The sequence below is a fragment of the Uloborus diversus genome, chromosome 2 (genome assembly GCF_026930045.1).
Source record: "Uloborus diversus isolate 005 chromosome 2, Udiv.v.3.1, whole genome shotgun sequence".
NCBI classification, from domain to species: domain Eukaryota; kingdom Metazoa; phylum Arthropoda; class Arachnida; order Araneae; family Uloboridae; genus Uloborus; species Uloborus diversus.
In genome coordinates, this window is record NC_072732.1 from 91,720,615 (window position 1) to 91,745,015 (window position 24,401).

A 24,401-nucleotide genomic window follows, 5' to 3' on the forward strand; every position below is an offset into this window, starting at 1 on the left:
ATAAAGATGTGATTATTTTTTACTTGGACCCTTGTTAGTACAGAAAATTTTTATTTTTAAAGTCCCCTGAAATAAGTATCCTCTCTACGTTTTATTTGATCAGGGAAGCATGAATATTCTCCCATCAATTCGGGGACGGGAAAAAAAGAAAACTAATTTCTTTATTTATTCACGCCATTCTCACCTTCAATGCTTCTAGTAATCTCGTAGTAATTGAGGCTTCTTGAGCTGAGGAGGCTGCCTGGATTTTGAATAAGGCCCTCTCGGTTCTGGTGCGTGAGTCCACAGTAGAGTTTATTGTCCTGCTGGCCGGATAAGAAGGACCTGCAGGGAAAGAGGATGTTCCGCAAGCAAAGCTCACTACATTCCGCTGCGGTCACGCCCTCGTATTCTATAAGGCTGTAGGGATGTTCGACGTTTCCCAATAGAACAATTTCGGCCGCTGGGACGTCTTCGGCTGAAAGAAAGAAAGATGTGTTTAAATCAAAGCGCAAAACGGGAATTAAAGCATGCACTGAAGAACAAATTTAATTTTGATACAAATATACTGCTGTAGGCAGATGAACGTTGTATCTTTAGAAATGAGTTTTCGAGATACTTGAAGAAACGCGTTTTGGATTCAGTACTGACGATACGGAAATGATGGAATAAGACGTTCTTTGAGCAAAACGAAATGAGAAAGCTTGTAAAACAAACCTAATGTACAATAGATTATTAAATGCAAAAAAAATCAGTTACTGCCCTTTACCTGCTAACGGCGGTACATAAGACGTTGAATTGTAATAACAAAGTTGCCATTTTACAAGAAAAGTTTCAGAGCGAAAAGTGAAATATGCGGCCCAATTTTTTTTTTTTTTTATATTTTTTTTATGTTTAAATAGAAAACAAAATGAACGTCCAGTAATTTTTCTATTTTGCCGAACCCTGTCTGCTGTTCTACCATACATTTTGAATAAGCTGTTCTGATTTCTTGCAAATAATTTTGTTTTTCAAATTGCGTACAAAGATGTTAAATTTTTCTTCCTTTTGATTCCATTTTCTGTTTACGGTGTGATGCTTATTTTCTTTAAATAAAAATAACTAGTAGCAAATGAAAGAAATGCTAATTAATAAGTATACTTTGTATTTGGATAATTGAGGACAAGGATTTGGCAAACCGATGAAATAATGAGCGACGATTAGATATTTATTTTACCATTAAATTGTTATTATTATTATTGTTATTATTACTATTGTTATTATTACTTGTTTATTATAATATGAATATTATCAGCATGCATTAAGTATTACAATTATCATCTTTAGCTTATAAGGTAGAGGGAAGGAATACCGCAAGTGGAAAATTCATGTACAGAGCATGCCGAGTACAACACTCTCTAAGGCTGCCCTTAGTTATGCTCTTAAAGGCAGAAGAGACAGTGGCAGACCCAAAAAAATGTGGATGGATCAATAAGGTCGGAACAGGCATAGTGCCTAATCTTAGAGCTGATAATAATAATAATTATTATTATTGTTGTTATTTTTATTAATAAAATAATAATAATAATAATAATAATAAAGAAATAAAATAATAAATAAAGATACAAATTACGAGATCAAAGGAAAAGTAATTTAAATTAATAAAAACATACACTTTGAATATCAAGATATTAATTTTCCCAACAAGCGAACTGATAACAAGTAATCAATATCTTTATATATTACCATAACAGTTTCAAAAACTGTCTTACTATTAACAAGGTAATTCATAAAACATGATGAAACAAAGGGGGAAAACGCCAAATTTTTCCCCTTCTGGCAAGCAAATATTTTCAAAACGAAAGCACTTGACTTATTTCCAGCAATAATTTTATTTTTAAACAAAGCCCATGATTCATTTTTAACAAATGCTTTAAATCTTCAAACTTCATTTGAATACAAAGATCGCTTCTCAAGTCGCATCTGCTTATTAAGAGAAGAAGAATCAAATTTCAAACTAAAAAGGCTTCATAAATTATAACGCTCTTCGGCGGGTCCCTTCCGGGAACTCGCATCAGGACATTTGAAGGGATTAAATTTGATGCAGGCTTAACTCTAATGAAGGCAATTTTGTGGCTTGGTTAAGTCTTAAATACTAATCGAGATCAATTAGTTTTATCTCCTACATTTTTCTCCTGGAAATAATTTCTCAGGTGATGTATTATAATCTGTGGTGGTAATTCAGAAATAATAGGTATTACTTTCTTTCGGCTTTGCAGTTTTCTGCTCTAAAATATGTTCAAAAATTTATTTTATAGAATATATTTCACCTGTAATATTTAATGAAACTTTCTTAAGTTTTTAATAAGAGTTGCAGAGAATATACATTTATAAAGTATTTAGCAATAAGAAGGAGAGATTGGGATTACAGGAATTTAATCATTTAACAGTATTTATTGGCATAAAATCGTTTGGGATTTTAATACTTCAAACGCGTGCCAAAATAAACATGGTTATAAAAAGTTTTAGTATATTTTAACAAGGAATCTACGAATTATGCAAATTTAGGAAAATAACTGCCGGTGTATGGAGGGTTTAAGAGTTTAGCTTTTATTCTGTTCGACTTCTAGGGAAAAACAAAAAAAGCATCTGCAAAAATCTTCTCTTGCATGCAATATAAAGTTCAGATTTTTTATATTTGATATTGAAACATTACCTTTTTTCGCTATTTTTAAATGATAACATTCTTTTATCTATAATTCTTACTTCCACATTTTTCCCATAGTAGGCCTCCTCCCAGAAAAGTCTAGAAAACCCAGAAGGAATATCTATTTGAAACTACTTACAGCTACCTCAAATTAACATTTTAAGCTAAAATTTGTCCTTAAAGAAAAATAAAATTTTCGATTGCTCTCACCTTTTTTGTGGAGCCTGAGAAAAAATTAATCCCAGCATGGTTCATAAAAAAAAACTAAAAAGGAACAGCACAAAAAATGCATGCCTTGGAAAATATTTTTGTTGTAATCTTTAGTTATTTTGCAAAAAAAAAAAAAAAAAATCATTGATTCTGCTTTTGCAAACATTACACATGTTTACAATTACAATATGGAACGTTTGTAATGAAACAATTTGATATGTAAAATGTACTCGAATATCATAGTCCTTCTAAAAAAAAATCGCCAGTTATAAAATTTAACTGTTTTATTAAATCCTAAAAAACAGTGTGGCGCCGCGTTAGATTTCTACAAAAATAACGTACATAAAAAATAATGTACGTAATTAGCAGTAAGAAGAGCCAACAGCTTGTAACACAAGACGAATGTTTAACAAAAATGTTCATTGATACATTGCCGCTACTTTGACAGAAAACTTCCTTAAGAGCTTTGTAATGTTTGCAAATGTGATGAAAACAAAGTAACGACAAAAACTATCTTTTACTTCTAGTTACACTTCTTTTCATGGAATTCATTCATTTATGTCTATTTAATATGCATATATTGAATCTATATAATATATATTGAATATTATTTTTTTTAATCTAAATAATTGTTTACTAAATATATTTACGCAAATCAGCCATAACATCGAAAAAATTAAAAAAATAATTAAAAAAAGTCCCAACCAGCTCTAGTTTACTTAATGCGCAGAAGAAATAAATTTCAGAAAAATATTTAAAAACAACGGAAAAACTGGTCTGAGAATTTAACGTGAAGAGTCAACTGAGAATTTAACGTCAACAAAAATTTACATTGTGACAATGCCACTTATTTGGCAGAAAACTGCCTTAAAAGCATTTGCAGTGATTGCAATGTGACAAAAAAAAAAAAAGGAACAAAAGTGATTTTCTACTTCTGGTTATGAACTTCTTTTTAAGGAACGCATTTATTTATGCATTTTTAATAAGTCCTTTCTAACACTTTTTTTTACTTTAAAACCTGAATAATTACTTAACCAAATAGATCTATGTTTACGTAAATCAATGAACTATATAAAAAAAGTTATTCAATTCAAGCAACTTCAATTCAAGCAAATTAGAACAACAATTCATTAAAAACTTTTGCACCCGGCCCCAATTTACATCTAGTTTAGAAAGTAAATTAATTTCACAAAAGCCTTTAAAAACATGACAAAATTTGCCAGCTACTTGAACTAACAAGACGCGTTTTTGCAAAAAAAATTACAGTGAAACAAGGCTACTCATTTGACAGAAAACTGCCTCAAAAGCATTTGCAGTGTTTGTTATGTGAAGAAATAAAGGAACAACAAAAGTGATTTTCTACTTCTGGTTACAAACTTCTTTTCAAGGAACGCATTTATTTATGCATTTTCAATAGGTCTTCTCTAATATTATATTTGGTTAACAATGTAAACAATTACTTAACCAAACATATCTAAATTTATGTAAATCAATCAATGATATGAAAAAAAAAATCAACAACTCATTAAAAACTATTGCGCTCAACCCCTAATCTACACCCAGTTCAGAAAATAAATAAACTTCACAAAATCATTTAAAAACAGTGACAAAACTTGCCACCTACTTGAACTATAACACGACGACTTTTTAACAAAAAATTACATTGAAACAATGCCACTCACTTTACAGAAAACTGCCTTAAAAGCATTTGCAGTGTTTGCAATGTGAAGAAAACAAAGGAACAACAAAAGTGATTTTCTACTTCTGGTTACAAACTTCTTTTCAAGGAACGCATTCATTTATGCATTTTTAATAGGTCTTCTCTAATATTATATTTGGTTTAAAATGTAAACAATTACTTAACCACATACCTAAATTTATGTAAATCAATCAATGATATGAAAAAGAAATTCAACAATTCATTAAAAACTATTGCACCCAGCCCCTAATCTACACCCAGTTCCGAAAATAAATAAATTTCACAAAATCATTTAAAAACAGTGTCAAAACTTGCCACCTACTTGAACTAACACGACGAGTTTTTAACAAATATTTACATTGAAACAATGCCACTCACTTGACAAAAAAACAGCCTTAAAAGCATTTGCAGTGTTTCCAATGTGAAGAAAATAAAGGAACAACAAGAATCATCTTCGATTTCTTTCGTTCCGAAAACGAAAAAAAAATCGAAATTGCTAGCATTGAATTGGTTTCGCATATTCATTGAAATATTATTCAAACAAGAAATCAGAAGTTTTGAAGGATTCTTTTCCGTTTCTTTTCAATAAGACTGCGGCTATGCTGCAAGCGACTGTATACTTTTGCTAAGAAATCATTACAAAATAACAACTGGAATTCCTATTTGTAGGAGATTAATCTTGAAATAAAATATGTTTCAAATTTTTTTTCAGAATTCTTGCTTGAAAGGTTTTTTAAGCTGTTTCTAACAATGCGAAATCCAAAACTTTCCTGATTCCAATTTATAACGCCGCCCTAGGGATTTTCGATAGTTTTGGAATAGTCTTTTAAGAACCCTTTTCAAAAATTTTGTTTCGTTTTTCTGAACGTACTTTTTCTGTCAATGAAAGCTCGATACTTATAATTTAAAGCGCCCGTTTTTTTATTTGAAAAATAGGATCATTATTTCTCATTTGTACGACTGAATTAAGAAGGAAAAAAAATACAATGGAGAAACAATGAAGCATTTCATTAAAAAACTTATTTACATGAATTTTCCAAAATCAATTGAATAGAATTTAGAATTGTTTTGTAGCATCGTGTAAAGTGAATTGGTGGATAACAGAGTAGCAAAGCAAGAGACATTAAGTTAAAAACCATTTATTGGTCTATGTTACATTCAAAAATAAAAAATATGCTCACTGAGCTGATAAATAAATCTAACATACATTTGCCCCGGTCTTGCGTCAATTTGACTAACAAACCATTAAATCAATTGAGCCCCTTTCCAACTCTAGAGTCCATGCTTATATACGTAGAAAAACAACTACACCACCTAGGTAATTTACATATTGTTGCACTTTCAGTTCGAATACTGTCATGAATTAAACCAGCAAAATAGTAAAGACCTACTGATACCATTAAAAGAATTACTCAGGATTTTTTTTCCTTTTTCAAACAGCAAGATGGAATTTTCTTAAAACTGTACTTCAGAGCCACCCTAGCATAAGTCCAAAAATTGCTATTTTCCGTTTATTAGTGTATTATATTGTAGATTCCTAGTCCGCATCGAACCATGTGATCGTAATTGTAAAAAAAAATATATTACCAGTGTTAAAAGAGTGCACGTTCCATCCTTTGCACGTTCCAGACAAACGTTTTCCCTATCTCCTGTTAAGTAGCGATTATGTGACTTACGTTACTCTGACTCTGAGGTACAGAAATGAGTTTTAATATAAAATTAAAATTGAAAATCGTGCAGAACATGTAAATATTTCATACACACAATCAAAATTAATTAAAAAAAAAAAAAAACTCGATTAAAAAAAATCTTTTTTTTTGGAAAAAATGCATCAAAAAGAATTCAAAATAACTCACGCAATTGATATGGGCAGGTGACGTCCAGATATTCGATCGAAGCTGACGTTGATTTCTTAAAATCCGATTTCCGACTAAATCTATCGTATCGACTTAGCCTACATTCTGTTGTCTTTGAATCAAACTCCACGGATCGGCATTCCAAATCTTTGCTGTTCAGGCAGGATTCGATGCAAGATAGTCGAGTAACATTACTGATAATTCGATCGTTATAGTTCGTCAACTCCATTCCTCTAAGTGATTCGGCAACAAATAGACGATCACAAGCTCCTGAAAAAAGGTAGTTTTATTTAGGGTATGAGTTCTTTTATTTGATTTCTTGCAGTTTCAAAATACAAATAATGCTTTAAATCATGCTTTCACCCTTAAAGAATGATTTGTCATGTTAATTGCAGAAGCTAGAAAGGAAAATGTATGTGTTGCCTATTAATTGAAAAAAGAAAGTAGGTTTTTCTGCTGGCTACTTTTAGTTTATGTTTTCAACTGAAAATAATAGCATGTGTTCTACGTTTTCTTACGGACAACAAGACATTTCAGTTATTTTATTAACAAAATCTGTAATGTATTCCTTGTGAATGCAACCGGCTTTTTTTTTTTTGAAACGGCAAGAGGGCTGTTGTTTAGGGTTTCTAAATGTTAATTATTAATTCATTAAAAAAAAAATCTGCTGTCTCTCAAATTGAATAAGCTGTTTTCATTTCCATTTATTCCGTCAACAGTATCCCCCTTTTCCTCATCTTATAGTGGTTTCCATTGTCAATGTGCTTAGTTTAACTTAATTATTTTCATTTATTGCTAAATTTTGCTTTTTATATCATTTATCAGACAGTTTCATAATTGTAATCATCATATGGATGCCTCACTTGCCAAATCGACTAACTCCTCAAAACAAAATGTAGAGAAAAGTTATGAAGAAGATGGTGTTATCCATAAGAGTAAATAGGGCCTCGTGTTACATTTTCTGCCATCACATGGTATGAAATGAACCAAAACTTTAATATAAATTCACATGTTAAGCAATGATTAAACACTATTAAATCAGAAATAATGATTTTTTTCAAAAAGTGGAGTATATCAATTTCGCAACTGAAGCAGCCATATGCTTCTAATTCTGTTAGTAACTCTTGACCACTCTTTTGTTATTCAAATATAAATGTAACATAAGCTTACAAACCATTATATAACAATTGTATTCTATAATTATATAATCAAATCTATTCATTTTCATTTAAACTTATGTCTTCTTACCCTGCATGGTTAAACTACAGTTTCATCTGTAACATGTTTATCATTCAAGTTAGCTATATTAATGCATTGTAATAGTCCAGTAGCACATTTTGAACTGTTATTATTCTTTTTTTTACCATAATGTTTTTATCCCACCCTGCGTGGTAGAACTCTTTACATAACTTTGTTTAAACAGCCTTAATATAAATCTCTTCTTTAGAGACTTATAAAACCGTTTCCAAAAACCATGTTCTAAACGTGACAGGTAACGGGAGCAAGGACGGATACAAGGGAGAGGCGATGGGGGCGATCGTCCCTCCCTTGAGGGACCTTAACACAACATTTTTTTTAAAAATTAAGGTTCTAAAATGAAAGTGTAGGCAATTTTTGATACGATAAAGGAAATAATCGGGTTCGAATCTCCCTCTCAGAAACCATTTGGGAACTGAAGTTCCATAAATCGCAAGTTTGGACGACTTTTGATGATGTTAGCCGCAGGGGGTTTCAAAAACTCCGCCGGAAATATAACGAAATTTAATTTTTAAAACACAATTTTAGAATGCCTTTATCAACAGAAAATTTGGCTAAATCTCTATATTTTAGTTGTTTTAAATGAAAATGATAGCTGTGGCACTCACTTCCCGGCAGGTGTAAATCAAATACATAATAAGATGTCAAGTAAGAAAACAATCGCCCCCTCTTTGAAGAATTTCTGGATCCGCCCTTGAACGAGAGTATGTGTTTATGTATGTATGAACCCTAGGTAGGTAGAATCTTTTTAAAAAGTGTTTCTAAATTATTTTGTATAGGAGCCCTTGGCCTATACTACTGTAATCACTTGCCACAAAGCATATGAGTTTCCTTGAAATGTTTATTGGTTATTTTCAATTTTGTATTTGAGCCACTTACACATCTTTGCTTCTAGACGCTTCAACACATAGGTGAAAAATTACCTTTCAAGCAAACTTTTTCCATGTAGTATGTTCCTGAAGTTGGAGTCAAGGTGAGATCGATCATCCGCTTTTTCGAATCAGCCGCACTAGAGGTCATTCGACATTCGCTCCCGTTCTGGCTCTTGAGGAAGGTGAAAGATTGGCAGTGGTCGTCACTAAGACAGGACCTGGTGCATTCGATTAGTGAAGATCCCAGATGCCGCTTGTAGGAAGAGGCTACTGGCAAGGAACTTGTAGACAGAATGAAGGATTCCATTGCACCCGATCGACACTTACCTATTAAGATGAATCAAGGAAACGTTAATAAATCTACTTTGCGATCACTATTAGTAAAAAGAATGCAGTTTTAAAATAGAGGAATTCACGCTCCCACGTCACAGGAATGTTAAACCCTTTGGAGATCGTAACTTCTTTTTTTTTCAGCAGTAGCACTTGAACTTATGAATTCATTGACTAGAGTGCACAATGGTGCACTCAGCCCACATGAAGAGATAGTAAAATACAAAAATTAAACAAAGTAAACTACAAAAAAGTAAAATGTAACAAGTAAACAATGAAAAGGTAGAATCTACAAATGTAAAATGTAAAATTTAAAAATGAAAAATATAAAATTCAAAAGGTGAAAATGTACAAATATAAATTGTAAAATCTAAAATTGAAAAATGGAGACCGTAACTGTTTTGGGCAGGTAAAGGGCAGAAATTGAATCTTTTTAGTTTTTCCTTTTTTTTTGCATTTTTGTCATCTTCTGTATGTTAGCTTTGCTGTACAAGCTTTCTTATTTGGGTTTCTGCTGAAAAAAAACTGTTCTTTTCCAACAGTTCCCGATTGTCAGTATTGAATTCAAAACCCGTTTTTTCAAAAATCTCAAAAAATCATTTCTGTAGATACTGCCGTTCACCTGCCCACGGCAAATTTGCTCTAAAGTACAACATTGGAATTTCCGGTGTTTAGTAAAAATAATACATTTTGTTTTTGTTCTTTTAAGGAAAAAAAAATATTTTAGGCAAATAATAATATTATGATGTTTAAATAACGTAGAAAAAGTATAATGTCTAAATAGGTTTTCATTTCTAACGCCGAAGTGCGAGTCAACCACAAAGGATCGGCTTTCATATGTTCTTTACATGTTATGAATAACAGATATATTTTTCCCTCAATTATACCTAAAGCGTGTCATGTTTAAAATTTTATTAAAATAGCAACATGACATGAAATAATAAAATTTATTAAAAATTTCATAAAAATAGTTTATAAACACATCCAAATGTAAGGGAGATTTTAGTAGCTCCTCCCTAAATTGTATGAAGAATTTTAGAAAATATACTTATGGTAGAAAATGTATCGTTTTTAGCCGTATTTAAAGTTTTGTGCATTTTTGTGCTCAAAACTAATTAAAATTTACTTTCAACAAGTGAAATGAATAAAGTTGAAAGTTTTTTTACAGCTTTTTTTTGGAGGAAATATTATAATGACTAAAACTTTTGATAAATTCGTGTACATGCAACTCCCAAAACGTCTTATGTTTAAAGGTATATTTTTAATATCATTCCTTATTTTTTTTCCCTTTTGAAAGATTAGTAGTTCTCCGTAATATATTACTCGTCAAAACTAAAAATGAGTTGATCAATGTGACTAGGTATAGGAAGTTCGTTTTTCTTTTTTTTTTTTTTTTTTTTCTCATGTGAAAACATGGAAAAAATCGGAAAAATGATAAACGAGAAACAATAAAGTAGCAATAAGAAATATGTAAACAACAGATATTGAAAATAATAATCAGCACAACCAAATAGACAATAATAAAATGCAATACATTACACACATACAATAAGTGATAAAATAAAGCGTTATAGTTCTGAATTGTACTGCAACAACAGGTTTTTTTTTTTTAAATTAAGTTAAGTAACTGCAGGTTACATATTTACAAATTTTTAAATTACTTGAAACACTGCGTTTGCCTTTAGTTATAAAAATAATTTCATTTTTTAGATTTCCTATTTGCTATATTTCTCATATATTACATTTCATAGATCCCGAAGTTCAATTACAGTAAAATAGAAAAAAAACTTTTAATTTACCTGAAGACAACGTTGCAACTCCAAACATTAAGAGGCTGAGAAGTAACCAGTTCATTTCGATGAGTTAATTCCTTCTGAAAAAAAAAAAATTGCTTGGTAATAAAAGAAATACATTTCATATGATAAATTAAACTCATTTTTTATTTCGTTAAATTACTATATGATGCTCTTCAAAGAAGTTTTAAAAAAATCTCATTCGAAAAAAAAAACACAGCTAATGTCTATCAAATATATTGCAAACAAACTTTAACTATTGCATGGTGCAATAACTCAATAAAATGTATCCTGAAATACGAAATTATGAAAAAATCATCCTGAAACTTCCTGAGAGGTCTTTTCTGCAAATTATTTCTGCTTTTTTTATTACGTTGCAGATGGAAAATTCCATAAAAATAAGACGTTCTAAAAAAAATGACGAAAACTATCTTTCGGTGAGAAACCCACGTAAGTGATAAGGATAAAAAATATTATCAATAAAAACACTGTATTAAGTAAAGTATAATTCTACCCTAAGAAGTGCGAGTACTTCTAGAATTCGATCCCGATAAAATGATTCTAATGATAGTAAAAACTGAATTTCCATAAGATTCATTTAAAATTGAAAAAAAAAAAAAAAAAAAACATGTTTCCACAATCGTACGAGTGGGCATTTTGAAATATAGTTGAAGCTTTCAAATAAACGCAAATGAATAAAATTAAAAACTTAATTTTCAAAAGGTTTGATAGGTACAGATTCATAAACCAACATTATAAGCATTTTTCATAAGTCCCTCTTATAGACCAATGTTATAGGTTTGTAATAGTGAAATATAGTAGAAATTAGAACTTTGATCAATAAGCAAAACTTAAATTCTGTCTAATAGATATACAAGTACAAAATAGAGTATATTTGTTTATGTTTATTTAACGAAAGTGATTTTTTTTTTTTTTTTTTTTTTTTGACTTCTTACTTTGCTACAATGTTCTAAAACACACTCTCGCTTAGCCACTCAATGTTTGAACCGTTTTGTTGAAGAAAAAAGTAAAAAGAAAATGTTTTAAGCTGCTTGGTGTCATAATGAGTATATTTATTACAACTTGATTTATCTAATGCCACTAGCAGTTGTTTTATTAAATATTTTTTCTCCCGTACTTGTGATGGTTTGTTCCTTCAGACATACTTAAAGGATAAAAATCGTCCTTAGATGTTAAGTGTTAAAAACTCTATTGTTAACAGCCAAAGTCGCCAAGCCACCACGTTACTGTAATCCAGCCTATCAGTGAGCGAAACTAACTCCGACCGATTAGCGGTCCGATCTTTTTATCGAAAACTTTTGAAACTTCATATATTGCTTTTGTGTACAGAACTACCCTGTTGTAATTTATCTGGACGAAAATAAAATGTGTTTCGTCTTTAAATTTAAGCATTTTTTTTCCTTTAATAGTGTACTGATTAGTTAGATAATCCTTAAAGTATTCTTGACATTGGTGCCAAAACTCAGATGGATTTTGTTGACATGGGAAACCGCTAAAAGGAATGAAAATTACGAAACGAAGAATTACAAGCATAACATAAACTGACACCCTGGCTGCGAAATGACTTTTTTCTTCTTCTTCTTTTCCCCTTTTCATTTTTTTTTCGATGTCATAAAAACTCTTGAACCTGTGAAGTATTATAGTGCAAACAGCAAATTTATACGACAATGTGTTGGTTTTCTATGAATTTTTAAAATGTGTCAAGGACTTTTCGGACACCCTGTATTACTGCAGACCACAAATATGAAAACGACTTTTCAAACGTACAATACGGCAGTTTTGCAATGCTCAGGAGCCTCTTAGCCCTTATGACTCTGCAAGTTGGTGCAAATTATTTTGAAACCCGTGGAAGGGTGCTCTTTCTGTTCCAAAGGAGCTCATAATGCGTTTTTAATCTGTTTCTTTTTAATTGACCGATTTAAATATTTGCGAATCAAATAAGATTGTGAAGCATTCTTCGGGGGTTGGTGAGCGCTAGCGAGCGGGGGCTGAGCCCCCCTAGCAAATATAAAGTAAACAAAACACCGTCCTTGTTAAGTTATGTGCAGAAATTGTGATTAACTTCCAAAAGTCTAGTCAAGCTTCATCGTCAAAACTTTAAAAAACGTGACAATATGACACTTAAGTGATGAAACTTCTAAATCTCCGAAGTTAATGAGGCAAAAAGTTTTGGCTCTTGTAGTAAGACCGATGTAATTTTTTAAAGTTTTGCGTTAACACGAGATTGTGCGGCGATTAAAAATATCAGGTAGTATTAATTTAGCCAAGGAATATTGCTCTTGTCATTGTCACTTTTTGTGTCATTTTTCAGCTACGCGTTTAATGAAGCTAGAGAACGATCTGTCACTGTCATGCTGCTATGGAAACGATAACCGATAGGTGTAGGAACATTTTGTTTTAGACGATAACTGGGTGGTGATTTAAAGCCGTGAGAAAATTTAAACATTTTGTTCGAATTCAGACAAAAAGAAAAAAAAAAATACATATTGTTAAATTTAAAACCATGTAATTATTTTTAAAATTTTTGCTGACTGGGGTTGTTTCCATCAGTCAAAAGTACTACTTTTAGTCACTGAAGTTGTTAGAATAAGCAAAAAAAAAAAAAAAAAAACTTGGAGCAAGGAAAAACTTTTTATTTTCAAAACGTTTGATGTTTAACTAATATTTTAAAATGTCTGATTTTTTCAAACAAGGCGTGGTCTCTGTGACGTAAAAAGTGATGATTTTTTGGCGCACTGAATGCTTACGCTTGCTGTCTACCGCGTTTCCATGTTATGAGAATTTAGAAGCAAATTCAGTATTGCCAGGTAAGCTTGCTGTCAACCGTATCATTGCCAGTGCACGAGAATAAAGAAGCGAATTAAATACTGCGCTCTGAGCTAATGGCATCAGTTAATTGCCTTTCCTCACTTGTGATGTCATGAGCAGAAACGAAAAAAAATGAAATTAAATCTGCGACAAAAATTAAAATAACTGTTAAAAAAATATTGAAATTTGTCAGATTATTTTAAAAAATGGTCAAATACCATGTTTTTAAGCATCTACTTTCCGAAAAAATGCTTTTGAAATTTTTGAAAACTACCTTATTTTAAATGTGTGAACCGAGAGGACTGTCGCCAACTAAGCTTTTTGCATTAATTGCTAAATAGTGTTTTTCCTCCATCGAAGAGTTTTTATTGTTAAGTTCGAAAGCTATATCTCAAAAAAATAATTTATAAAAATTTAAAAAAAAGAAAAAAAGTGTTTCAGATGTTCCCAATATGGGCTGGTGTTTATTTCTTTTTAGTGATAACCTTATTTTTTTTTGGTGGGGAAGGGGGGAGGGATAGGTGGTTTTCCTTGTTAAGCGTGACTTAATTGCGTATGATTCAGGTGGTTTATTTATTTCATTGAAAATGCCGCCAAGACTTCAAATCGTACAACGTGCTTGTGACAAAACATAGCTTTTGAATCCCACCAAGGCAAAGAACCAGACTAAAGTGGGTGTGAAAAAAGATTAATTATGAATCCCGCCAGCACGAAAAATCGCACCAACCTTAAATCCACAATGCGCAAATTTAAAATTCTGCCAACACGCGACAGGTTGATAGAGGCTATAGTATAGAAATACCGGGGTATACAACAAAATGTATAGAATGAAGTTTTGTGATGGCCTAAACGTAGTTTGTTTTTTATGTTAAGCTTATTCATCTTCCTACTAAGGATATTTTAAGCTTAAGATACGCACAATAGAATGTGATTCATATATATTCATGCATATCATTAATTTCTGAAAAATTCTATATGATATTTTTTAGATTTAAATTACAGTATTCCTAAGCCATAAAAGTAAAACGTAGAATATTGAAAAAGTTCAAATAGATTCAAATAGAGTCCAGGTACTGATAATCGATTTTCAACCAGCTTTTGCTGAATCGTTTTAACTGTTTTTCTTTCTTCTTTTTCTTTTTTCTTATTGTTGTTTTTGTAAAACGTGACCATTTGTCGCAGTCCTTTTTTTCCACAACTTGTTCTAACTCTACAACAGAATCGAGGATTTTCTTCTCAAACACAATTCAACGGCGCAAAGCAAATCAAGAAATGGAAAAACTTGCAAGCGAAAAAGAAACTTGGATGCTCCTTTTTGGCAGTGGCAAGGCTCACAGACGCAATTTTTCTTTATTTGTCAGTATTTGCTTCTAGTAAAAGGTTTTCGAGTCTGGCATTACTAATGTATGGTGAAAGTACTGATCTGTATCGAGTCTTACATATTTTGTTATTCCCCTTTTTTACATGTATTTCTGCTTTTCTATTGTAGAAAATGTTTGAGTTTCACATACGCATTTTTAAAGTACATCTTTCGAAGAATAAAATAATAACTTGTACTACATTAATCATCATAAATATTTGCTTCCAATAATAAAAACACTTTTGTGTTTAGTTCTAATATTGAAAAAATAATAATTTTGAAGCATAAATGTAAAATCAGAGTAACAAAAGGACTAAAATCTGAGTATTTATTTCATAACGTGATACTATCGCATATCCAAAATTATTTTTTTACGCATTTTTTAATTAATTTATTTAAAAAAATTAATTTTTCTAAATCATTTTTCTTTTAACCTTATAAAAAGTCTTTTCATTTATTTCCTTTTAAATGTTCTTTTGTCGGATTTAGAAAGAAAGTGCTCTGTAACAAGGCAATGGGATGGACGTTAATCACTTTTATCTTAATTGCCGAAAATATTTTAATGTAAACCTAATTTTAAAAAAATTGTTTTTTTTTTTTCCATTTAATTTCCGAAAAAAAGTCTTTTTTCTTTTTTTAATTAGAAAAAATAACAAATAAAAAACTGAAAACAGTTTGTGGCTTAAGATATAACACACGTATATGTGATTTCTATAGCCAAAAAACCGTTAATTAATGTTTAAATTATTACTTATTAATCACTAATTAATTAAATAAGCTGTCACGTAAAGGACATAATGTCGGTTTTTTTTTCCTTATATGCCCCTTTAGATATTTTTTTCGCTCCCACCAGTATAGTCTAAATTTAAAAAAACGCAAATTGCAAAGGAAATATTAGGTTCTTGTGGCGATATGATAGCTATAAAAATTCAGTGCGTGGTGATAATCATCCAATCAGACATAATGACTGATTAGCAAAATATGTCGGTAACTCCCTATTTAAACTATTATTAGTATGGTTGTTATTATTATTAAATGATTTTGTTTATTCTGTATTTATGTGTTATTATTTTTTTAGTTACAGCATGGTACAGATAATCACCAACGATTTTTGCCACTTTCCAGTAATAAATAGCAAATATGAACTGAAACTATCTAATGATTCTAAAATAGCACACATAGTGTCTAAATTGTTTCTACTAAAAAAAAGAGACAGATGCAAGCAACCTACCAGTCAAGCAATAATTACCATGGATCATAGGGTCGCATACCCTTCGGAAGAGCAGAAAAGAGTAAATTTGCAACGCGCCCGGCATACGCAATCGTCGTGTTTAACGTCATTTTCTACGTGCCTACCTAGCGTATCTCATAAACAAGACTACTAGATTTTTACCGTAAGTCGATTTGCAGCAAGAAGAATCAGTTTATCTGCCCTTATTAGGCTTAGCAAATCATCCAATTTTTTATTCATCGGTATGAATTGTGAAGCAACACGCATGACCGTCACGTCCAGCATTTGTTCTGACTTTTTCTCTCCAAATTGCAACATGTAACACCTTTCATCTGCTTTTTTAACAGTGTTGTCAAAACCCGAACCGTTTCGTGCTGGGTAAGCTGATTTCGAGCTGTCCTTTCTGATTTTCAGATATGTTCCATTCGTCGTGGTCCATCTACTAGATTTGAACCTCACGACTTCTGTAACATAAAGAAAAGAAGACAAGGAGATGACAGCTAGGAAAGCGGATTGGGGGGGGGGGGGAGGGAGTTCCACTGTTTTAGGATGGAATAGAAATATACTTTTTCTGCCTGTCAGAGTGTCAGAGTGCTGTGCGACCTTGGTAGTTACTTCTCGTATGGATAGATGTTACTGTAGTGCTCGTTATGGCGAAGTCTGTTTAAGTGAATTTACGGCTATAACATAATTCCCATAATTACTGTGCAATTATTCAACTTTTTGTAACAAAATTACGTCTATAACGATACTTTTATTTGGTCCCTCTGTCTTCACTATAAACTGACTACTATAAGCTCTATTATCTGTCCTGCTGTTTTTGTTTCCTGTCTTTCATTTTCTTTTTTCATAAAAGCAATGCATTTAAACTCTTCTTAATTAAATACCAGTTGCTAATCGATATTTGCATATCATTAAAACGAAAGCAAATCTGTTTTTAAATTAACAGTTTTTGATTGCTTTTTAACTTCTCGTCCATTTGTATGACATTTATTTGGCTGGTTTGTATTTCTAACTTTTTTCAGTAACATTTTTATGTCATGCATTATGGTGTAAGTTTACTAATATATACATATAGTTAAATGCTTTAAAAAAATAAGTCAAACAACTTGGTTGATTTTTTCTTTCCGTATTCCAAAGTCTTTTAAGAACAGGTGTGATTTCATAACCTTCCTGCTATTTTGTATAAAACAAATTAAATCTTTCTGAGATCAAATTTGTTTTCTCTCGGCTCGGCGTAGCGATATTCGAATAACTGTTTCATTAACATATGGCGCTTTCTCCAGGAACTTTAACTAATCGGCCTGTGTGGAGTTAATATGAATCCCCTATTAGCTTCTCGCTCTCTCTCTCTCTTTTTCAACCCTTAATTATTCAAGAGACATTAGAATGAATGTTATTATATCGTCCAAACCTTTCATGTCTTTTAACAAAAGTTCTTAATTGCAAAATAATAGTCATGCTCAAAATTTAAGAGGAAGTATTTGTGTTTAGAAACAAAATTGAATCCGTTTAATTTTTGTTTTAAAATTTGAAAAAAAAAAAAAAAAAAAAAACCATAGTTGTTATAAATGATGATTCCAAGGAGAGAAAACTATTCTTATCTGTATAAACCCAACGAACTAAAAGTGTTAAAGTTGTATGATAAATATACTTTTAAGAAACTAGAAATCGCTAATACCATTTCCAACTGGTCATTGCATCATCAGACCGAAACATACTTTTCCCATCACTTAATAGAGAAACCGCACTGCACATTCGTCGGTCTACAAAGTTCCAACGAATAAAAATCTCCAGAAATGAGTAAAACATAACGCCTAATGATCTAAAATATCTGCATTTTTTTATATTGATTTGACACTCGATTTTCTGAAATTCTAGGGGAGTCTAAAACAGTAGGCGGGTCAATAAAGTACTCAGATTTCTCTATTACCAAGCCTGCCCTCATGTACTATGTCTTAAAATCGTCCTCTAGCCAGTTCTTCCATACCTACGACGAAAATAATTTCATATGATCATTATGATAAGAATTATAACCATTCTCTCATTTAATATTAATGATATAATAGCCTTCTTGTTGCAGTGACGTGGTTAACAGGGCCTTCACCTTGTGTTGGCATATGTTTTGAGTTACCTCTGCTTCGTTTTGGCCTAACTCGAACTGATAAAACAAAGTTCTCGAATTGACTTACTCTGGCTGTTTTGTTTTGATTTCGTCCACATCACATCCATAGTATCAGAACTCAATGGTATTGTATCATAAGCAAGCCTAAATACTAGATTTTTATTAGTAATCTTTCGCACTTCAGGTCCATGAACAGACATTAACAGTACGTTGCTAAATTTGCAAATGCCGAATGTTGCAAAATCTGTAACTCATCCTAGTATTTTCTTTCGTGAAATATAGAATAGCTTAATGCTAGTGACGCAGCGAGGGGGGGAACACCCCCCAAGGGCATTCGTTTTAACATAAATGCGTACTCTAATACTCTAGTTGAAACATATGAAAGGACTTTTTGACCAAGAAGGAATTTTTGATCAGAAACCCATCTCCAGAAAGTATTTTTGATCAAAAAACGTCATCCAAAGGGTTTTTCAGGCTGCGCTAATGCTTAGTGACAAATGTTTCAGTTAAGTAAGTGAAAATCGTTTGTATACTTTCTGCGCACTTTTCAGATTTAGACAAAATGCAGATAAAAACTCAGGTATATATTTTTACTGTGATAAAAGTTTTAAACAAACCGTAAACTTTAGAAAACCCACAAAATTCTAAGCCGTTCTACAAACGTCACGCTTGGTCAATTTCTTTTGCGATCAGTTTTAGATCCCCTTGCCCTCGGGTTATCATGTGGCTGACGTTCGCACCGAAAAGAAGGATATTAAAAACAAAATAGGAGCAATGCGTGCACAAAATTGAATAAAACAAAAGCAGCTCCAAAAAAAAAAAAAAAAAAAGAAGTCTCTTCTGACATAACAGGCGTCACTTTCACACGATCTTTTTGATCTCCGCATTTTACAGAAGATATTATTTTTGCTCTGGCAGATTTTCCCGCGGGTGATTTTTGATTTTTCTAAAAGAAAGTGCGCCCTTACGCAGAACAAAGAAGAAAAGAATGCGAACGTGGCGCTGGATTAATATAACTCAACTGCGACCGTCACTGCCAGCTCCTGAACTGAAAAGCAATCCGGAATTGCTTTGACAGTGTTGGAAGGTCTATTCGGTGTAATCAGATATTGGGTGAAAAGAAAAGAGAATGGAGATGATTCAGTAAAAGCGGTGGGGGAATAAATCGCCTGAAGTTCAAACCATAAAATGCTATTGAAGGATGGCTTAAGATAATGTATGACATGAGCTCGTCATTTGTAAAATAGAGGCATAATAGGAAAATCTGATATTTGGATTTCAACAAATGAATAATTTTTTTCTTTACTATCATTCAACTTGGTAAAATAATAGGAAAACCAATTTTCAGATAATTTATGACGTTACCGTGCAATTTGTAATTCTTGCAAGAAGACAACCTTACACTTGGATCTCGGGTAAAAAATAACTTTTTAATCGGCAGGTATTTTTCATGATAACATAATAATTAGAAATTCCATTTAGTTATTTTAACAAGAAGAATGTCTGCCGAGTCCCAGAAAATGAATGACATGAATTAGTAATTTGTAATAGACATAGAAGGATAATTCAATTCTTAGATTTTAGTTCATAATTATCTTTTTTATTAGCTCAAATTTATTATTCTTAAATAAATAAACAATTTATAGCAGGAGCTGTAGCTATGTCATGTTAATGAAACAGAAACTGGAACGTTTGAAATACTTTTACGTTATTAAAAAGCAAACGATAATCGAATAAAATTAAAAAAAAAAAAAAAAAAAAACAATTATTTCCCTCCTTTTTCTTTGAATTGCATGAAGTTGAAAACATGATTTAAATTTCCGCTGTTTATCATTGCTTAACTACGTTAAAGCTTTAAATAAGCAAAATGCAGGAATTCATAAATGGACAGTTTTAATACAAATACCAATTTAAAAATAAAATAGGGATACTTTCAGAATATATACTATAGAATATATACTTAATAGAATGAAATACTTATCTTTAAATTTTTTGCCAAATTTGGCTAGAGGGAAAAGTAGAGCAATTCTCTTCTACAGATATGCATCGTCATTCAATAATTATGTCTCGGCATCAAAGCATTTAATAAAAAAAAAAAAAAAAAAAAACTTTCCAGTCATTTTGAAAGTCGTAAAGGATAATATAGGCTTATAAGAAATCCATTAACTATTCGACTTAATTCCTTTATTCTTTGATTCTTGGAGTCTTGAAACTCAAAACAAAGTTTTAAGGAAGTGCATTAGTAAAAAGTATTTTCACGTCAAAAAAACTCACACCTGTTTCTTCTCCTAAGCTTTAATATTTTAACTAGTTTGCACTCATTAAGTTTTAATCGCAGCTAATATTGATAGCATTTCAAAACTTTCCAATGATTTTTTTGTTTAGTAGAAAAAAACACAACATTATCCAAGCGTTTTTAAAAAGTTTTTTTTTTTTTTTTTTGTTTGTTTTAAATTCGTATTGGGATTATGCATGTTCTTACCTTCTTTAATGTCTGATTAATTACATCTCAAATGGGATATATAATATTTATTTCTCAAGCAAAAGTTTCCTTATCTATTGAAAGTTCATTTTTAGATTTAAAAATAATGTTACATGCTAAGTCTTTATGGTTCGTTTTTGAATGCTAAGAAATTCTGTTTTATATCGATACTGCCGTGGTATGCGTAAAAATCGTATCTGTATTTAAGTTCCAAAATGACAAATTACAGTTTAAAGTTGTGTGCCTCCATGTGTTTGATACGGGTGTAATTTTTTTCTATTTTTTAAAAAAAATATTTAAAATTCACAAATGATCATAAAACATTGTATTTAGGTAAAATATGTGACAAAGAATCACTTGGTAACCTTAACTCAATTTTGATATAAAGTGCAGACACGATTTTTGTGCTTCGTACGGCAGTATAGTAAGAACGTACATCTTTATTTCAAAGAAAACTTTTCGTCATTTTTGAAAATAGAATGTTCTTTTCATTATATCTGAAAAACGATATTTCAGATACTACTCATATAAGGGTCGGTTCCCAAACATCCTGGGGAAAAACAGCAACAGTAATTTTGCATTAGATGCTGATGAAGATGCTTAAACAAATCTTTTGACTTTAAAAAGAAAGAAAAAAAAGCTGAAAGGTTCAGTGCTCTACTTTTCTGGCAAGGTTACGAGATAATTGTGCTACTCTTATCATAAAATATTGTGTTTAGGTAAAATATGTTACAAATAATCACTTGGTAACCGTAACTTAATTTTGATACAAAGTGCAGACACGACTTTTGGGTTTAGTACGGCAGTATAATAAGAACATGTATCTTTATTTCAAAGAAAAATTTTCGTCATTTTTGAAAATAGAATGTTTTTTTGAGTATGTCTAAAAAACGATATTTCAGAAACCATTCATACAAGGGTCAGTTCGCAAACATCCTGGGGGAAAAAAAAGCAACAGTAATTTTGCATTATATGCTGATGCTGATGTTGTCAATATTGTACACAACAAATTACCAGGGCTGTGGAGTCGGGGTCGAACTAATTTTGAGGTAACACAGTTGGAGTCGGGAGTCCAAGGTTTTATTTTCGAAGAGTGGGAGTCGGAGTTGGTTACTTTCCCTTACAGTTTGCAACTCTGCCAGTGCTTGCGGAGTCAGACTGATTTTGAGGCAAGGGTGTCCCAAGTTCCCGAATCCCCCCCTAAATTTCTCCTAACCATCTTTCCTTTTTTTATGTTTTAGCTCTCTCTCTCTCTTTTTTTTTGTTTTCTCAATTTAAAAAAAATAAATAAATAAATATTTTTTTTAATTTTATTTATTTAAAAAAATATTTTTATTTATGTATTTTTAATTATTATCATTTTTTGAAAAGTTCTGTGCTACTCTAATGACATACACACACAACTTAAAAAATAAATGAAATTAAATGTAAATAAAATAAAATGAAAAAATAATTTAAAGGTAAAAATAAATTTAAATAAATAAATTTACCCCCAACCCATTTTGATGGCGCAACCTGCGCAATAATTCCCCTCCCCTGTGGGCACCCCTGTTTTGAGGTAAAGGAGTCGGAGTCGGAGTCGGTCAATCTCTTTCCGACTCACAGCCCTGCTGATTACATCATTCATTAATTGTGAAGTTTGCACAAAAGCCATATTTGGGTTATTTGAAATCATTTTCTTGATTAAACCATTCAATTCAATATTTAAATTGCAGAAATTTTATGATGTTGTGAAGTAGAAAAGGATAGTTGTAAATTTTGAAAAAAAATCATTTTTCTTGCTTAAAGTTGCTTTCTTTTTACTGAAATAATTTATTTTGCATCCCGATATTGAAGTTACTCTAAGTTACGCTAAATGGTAGGATAACTTCAACCCTAATTAATAATTCATTTTAAATTGATTTTAAAATTATTATTTAATAACTATGCAATACTTTGGCCATTTTTTCCCTCCTTAAACTAATTTAATTAGATATGTAAACGGCAGCTTAAAATAGATAAATTGTGGCTGAAATTTCCCTCTTTTAACACGGATAAATAGAAATAGAGTAGCTAAAATCGATAAATTGTGGCAAAATTTTCCCTGAAAGAAAGTAACAATTGAACTTCAAAAATTCGCCTAAGAAAAACTATTATGTGATAGTTTTTTTAAATAAAATAAAGGAACATCACAAGTTCTTTTATTACATGCATTTTTTAAAGTTCAAAATAGCAACAGCCAATACCCAATCTAACGCTTATAACATTAAGTAAAGTTCTAACTATGTTTCAGTATTTTGCTAATAGCAAAACAGGAATCAATAAGGATTTCATTCTAAAATTTAGTTGTTGTTCCTGTTCCCTTGAATGACTTCCGCAATTTCCTAGAACGCAGTGTTAAGCTCCTTGAGGAGTTCAGTCGTGACACAAGTCATCTTTCACTCCAAAAGACCATTAACTGCCAAAATACAATTGAGGGTCTTCACTTCCTATCAGTTTTAATGGTTTTGCAGCTTACGTGCGAAACGCTCGAAGATTCCGTTAGTACAATCTTCTTTTTAAAATGTATTACAAAATACTTTAAACACGATGATAAAACTGCTTTTTCAATAGTTTGAAAATTTTAATTTTTTTCCCGGGTATGCTTTTTTGACCCGATGCGAAATAATGTACTATAAGTTGATACAAATTAGAAGACTCTGCAGTTTATGTTTAGTTTAAGTGCTTAGTATTATTATTTTTATTATTACAAATTAACTTTATTACATTATCGTTTTCAAGATAAAAGATGCTATAGGGTGATACACATTAGAAGTCACTATAGTTTACATGAAGTTAAAATGGTTATGATTATTTTTTTTATTAATACTTAACTTTACTACACTATCCTTGTTAAGATAAATAAATGTATTTAGATTATTCTTTCGGTATTTTTCCCTTATTTCAAAGAAAAAAACCGAAAAATATGATAAGAATTTTGAACTTTAACTGATTTTTTTCCTCCAAAAATAGTTTTCGGTGCTAGTGGTTTTTCGAAAATTTCAATCAACAAAGACTTGATTTTATCGCTTAAGGGAGTTAAAACACAATTTTGAACTTTTCGAAAATACAGATTTTCAAACACTACTTTTAAAATTTCACTTATTTTTTGCCAAGCCGTATTACTTTTATTGCTATATGTCATAGGCTTGTTTTCGGAAAAAAATTAAGACCATCTTCAACCTTCTTTTATGCTCATTTTTATTTTTCCCTGCATTTCGTAAATCAGAAAAAAATGTGTAAAAAACTATTTTAATCTCTTATTGTTCAGATCATTGAATAACTTTAAAATTAACCTACATGGGATTGAAACAATTAATATTTTTAAAAAAATTGTTTTGAAAAGCCATTTTAAAAACAATAATATAATTGTTGGGCGTTACTTTTTAAGTTTCTTTTTGTATTGCGTTTTCAAAGGCAAGCAATAAACCGGCCTAAAATCAAGATTTCTGATATAACTCGCTTACATTGCAGCCTGAAGAATAAATAAGTCGAACATGTTACTTTTGAAATGATCTTTTTTTTTTCTTTGCACTGCATTGGAATTATTTCCACCAACCTTTTTTTAATGCCCGCGGTGATTTTTGGTCAATATAAAAGGACGTTTGATGTCAAAAGGCATTTGCAGTTAGAATAAATTGTCCTACAATCGGAGGAAGACCATGATAAAGCAG

General features: G+C 31.1%; 1 protein-coding gene across 1 annotated transcript in view; it reads right to left on the reverse strand.

The window, feature by feature from the left end:
• LOC129216418 (uncharacterized) overlaps positions 1-18,427 on the reverse strand; it is a 124,612-nt gene extending 106,185 nt beyond the window's left edge. The window contains exons 1-4 of the mRNA XM_054850633.1: positions 18,295-18,427; positions 8,611-8,886; positions 6,431-6,700; positions 185-457 (exon numbers count right to left, since the gene is read on the reverse strand). Coding sequence (XP_054706608.1) covers positions 185-457; positions 6,431-6,700; positions 8,611-8,886; positions 18,295-18,427 — 952 coding nt within the window. The remainder of the gene's footprint in view (positions 1-184; positions 458-6,430; positions 6,701-8,610; positions 8,887-18,294) is intronic.
• Between the last annotated feature and the right edge of the window lie 5,974 nt (positions 18,428-24,401).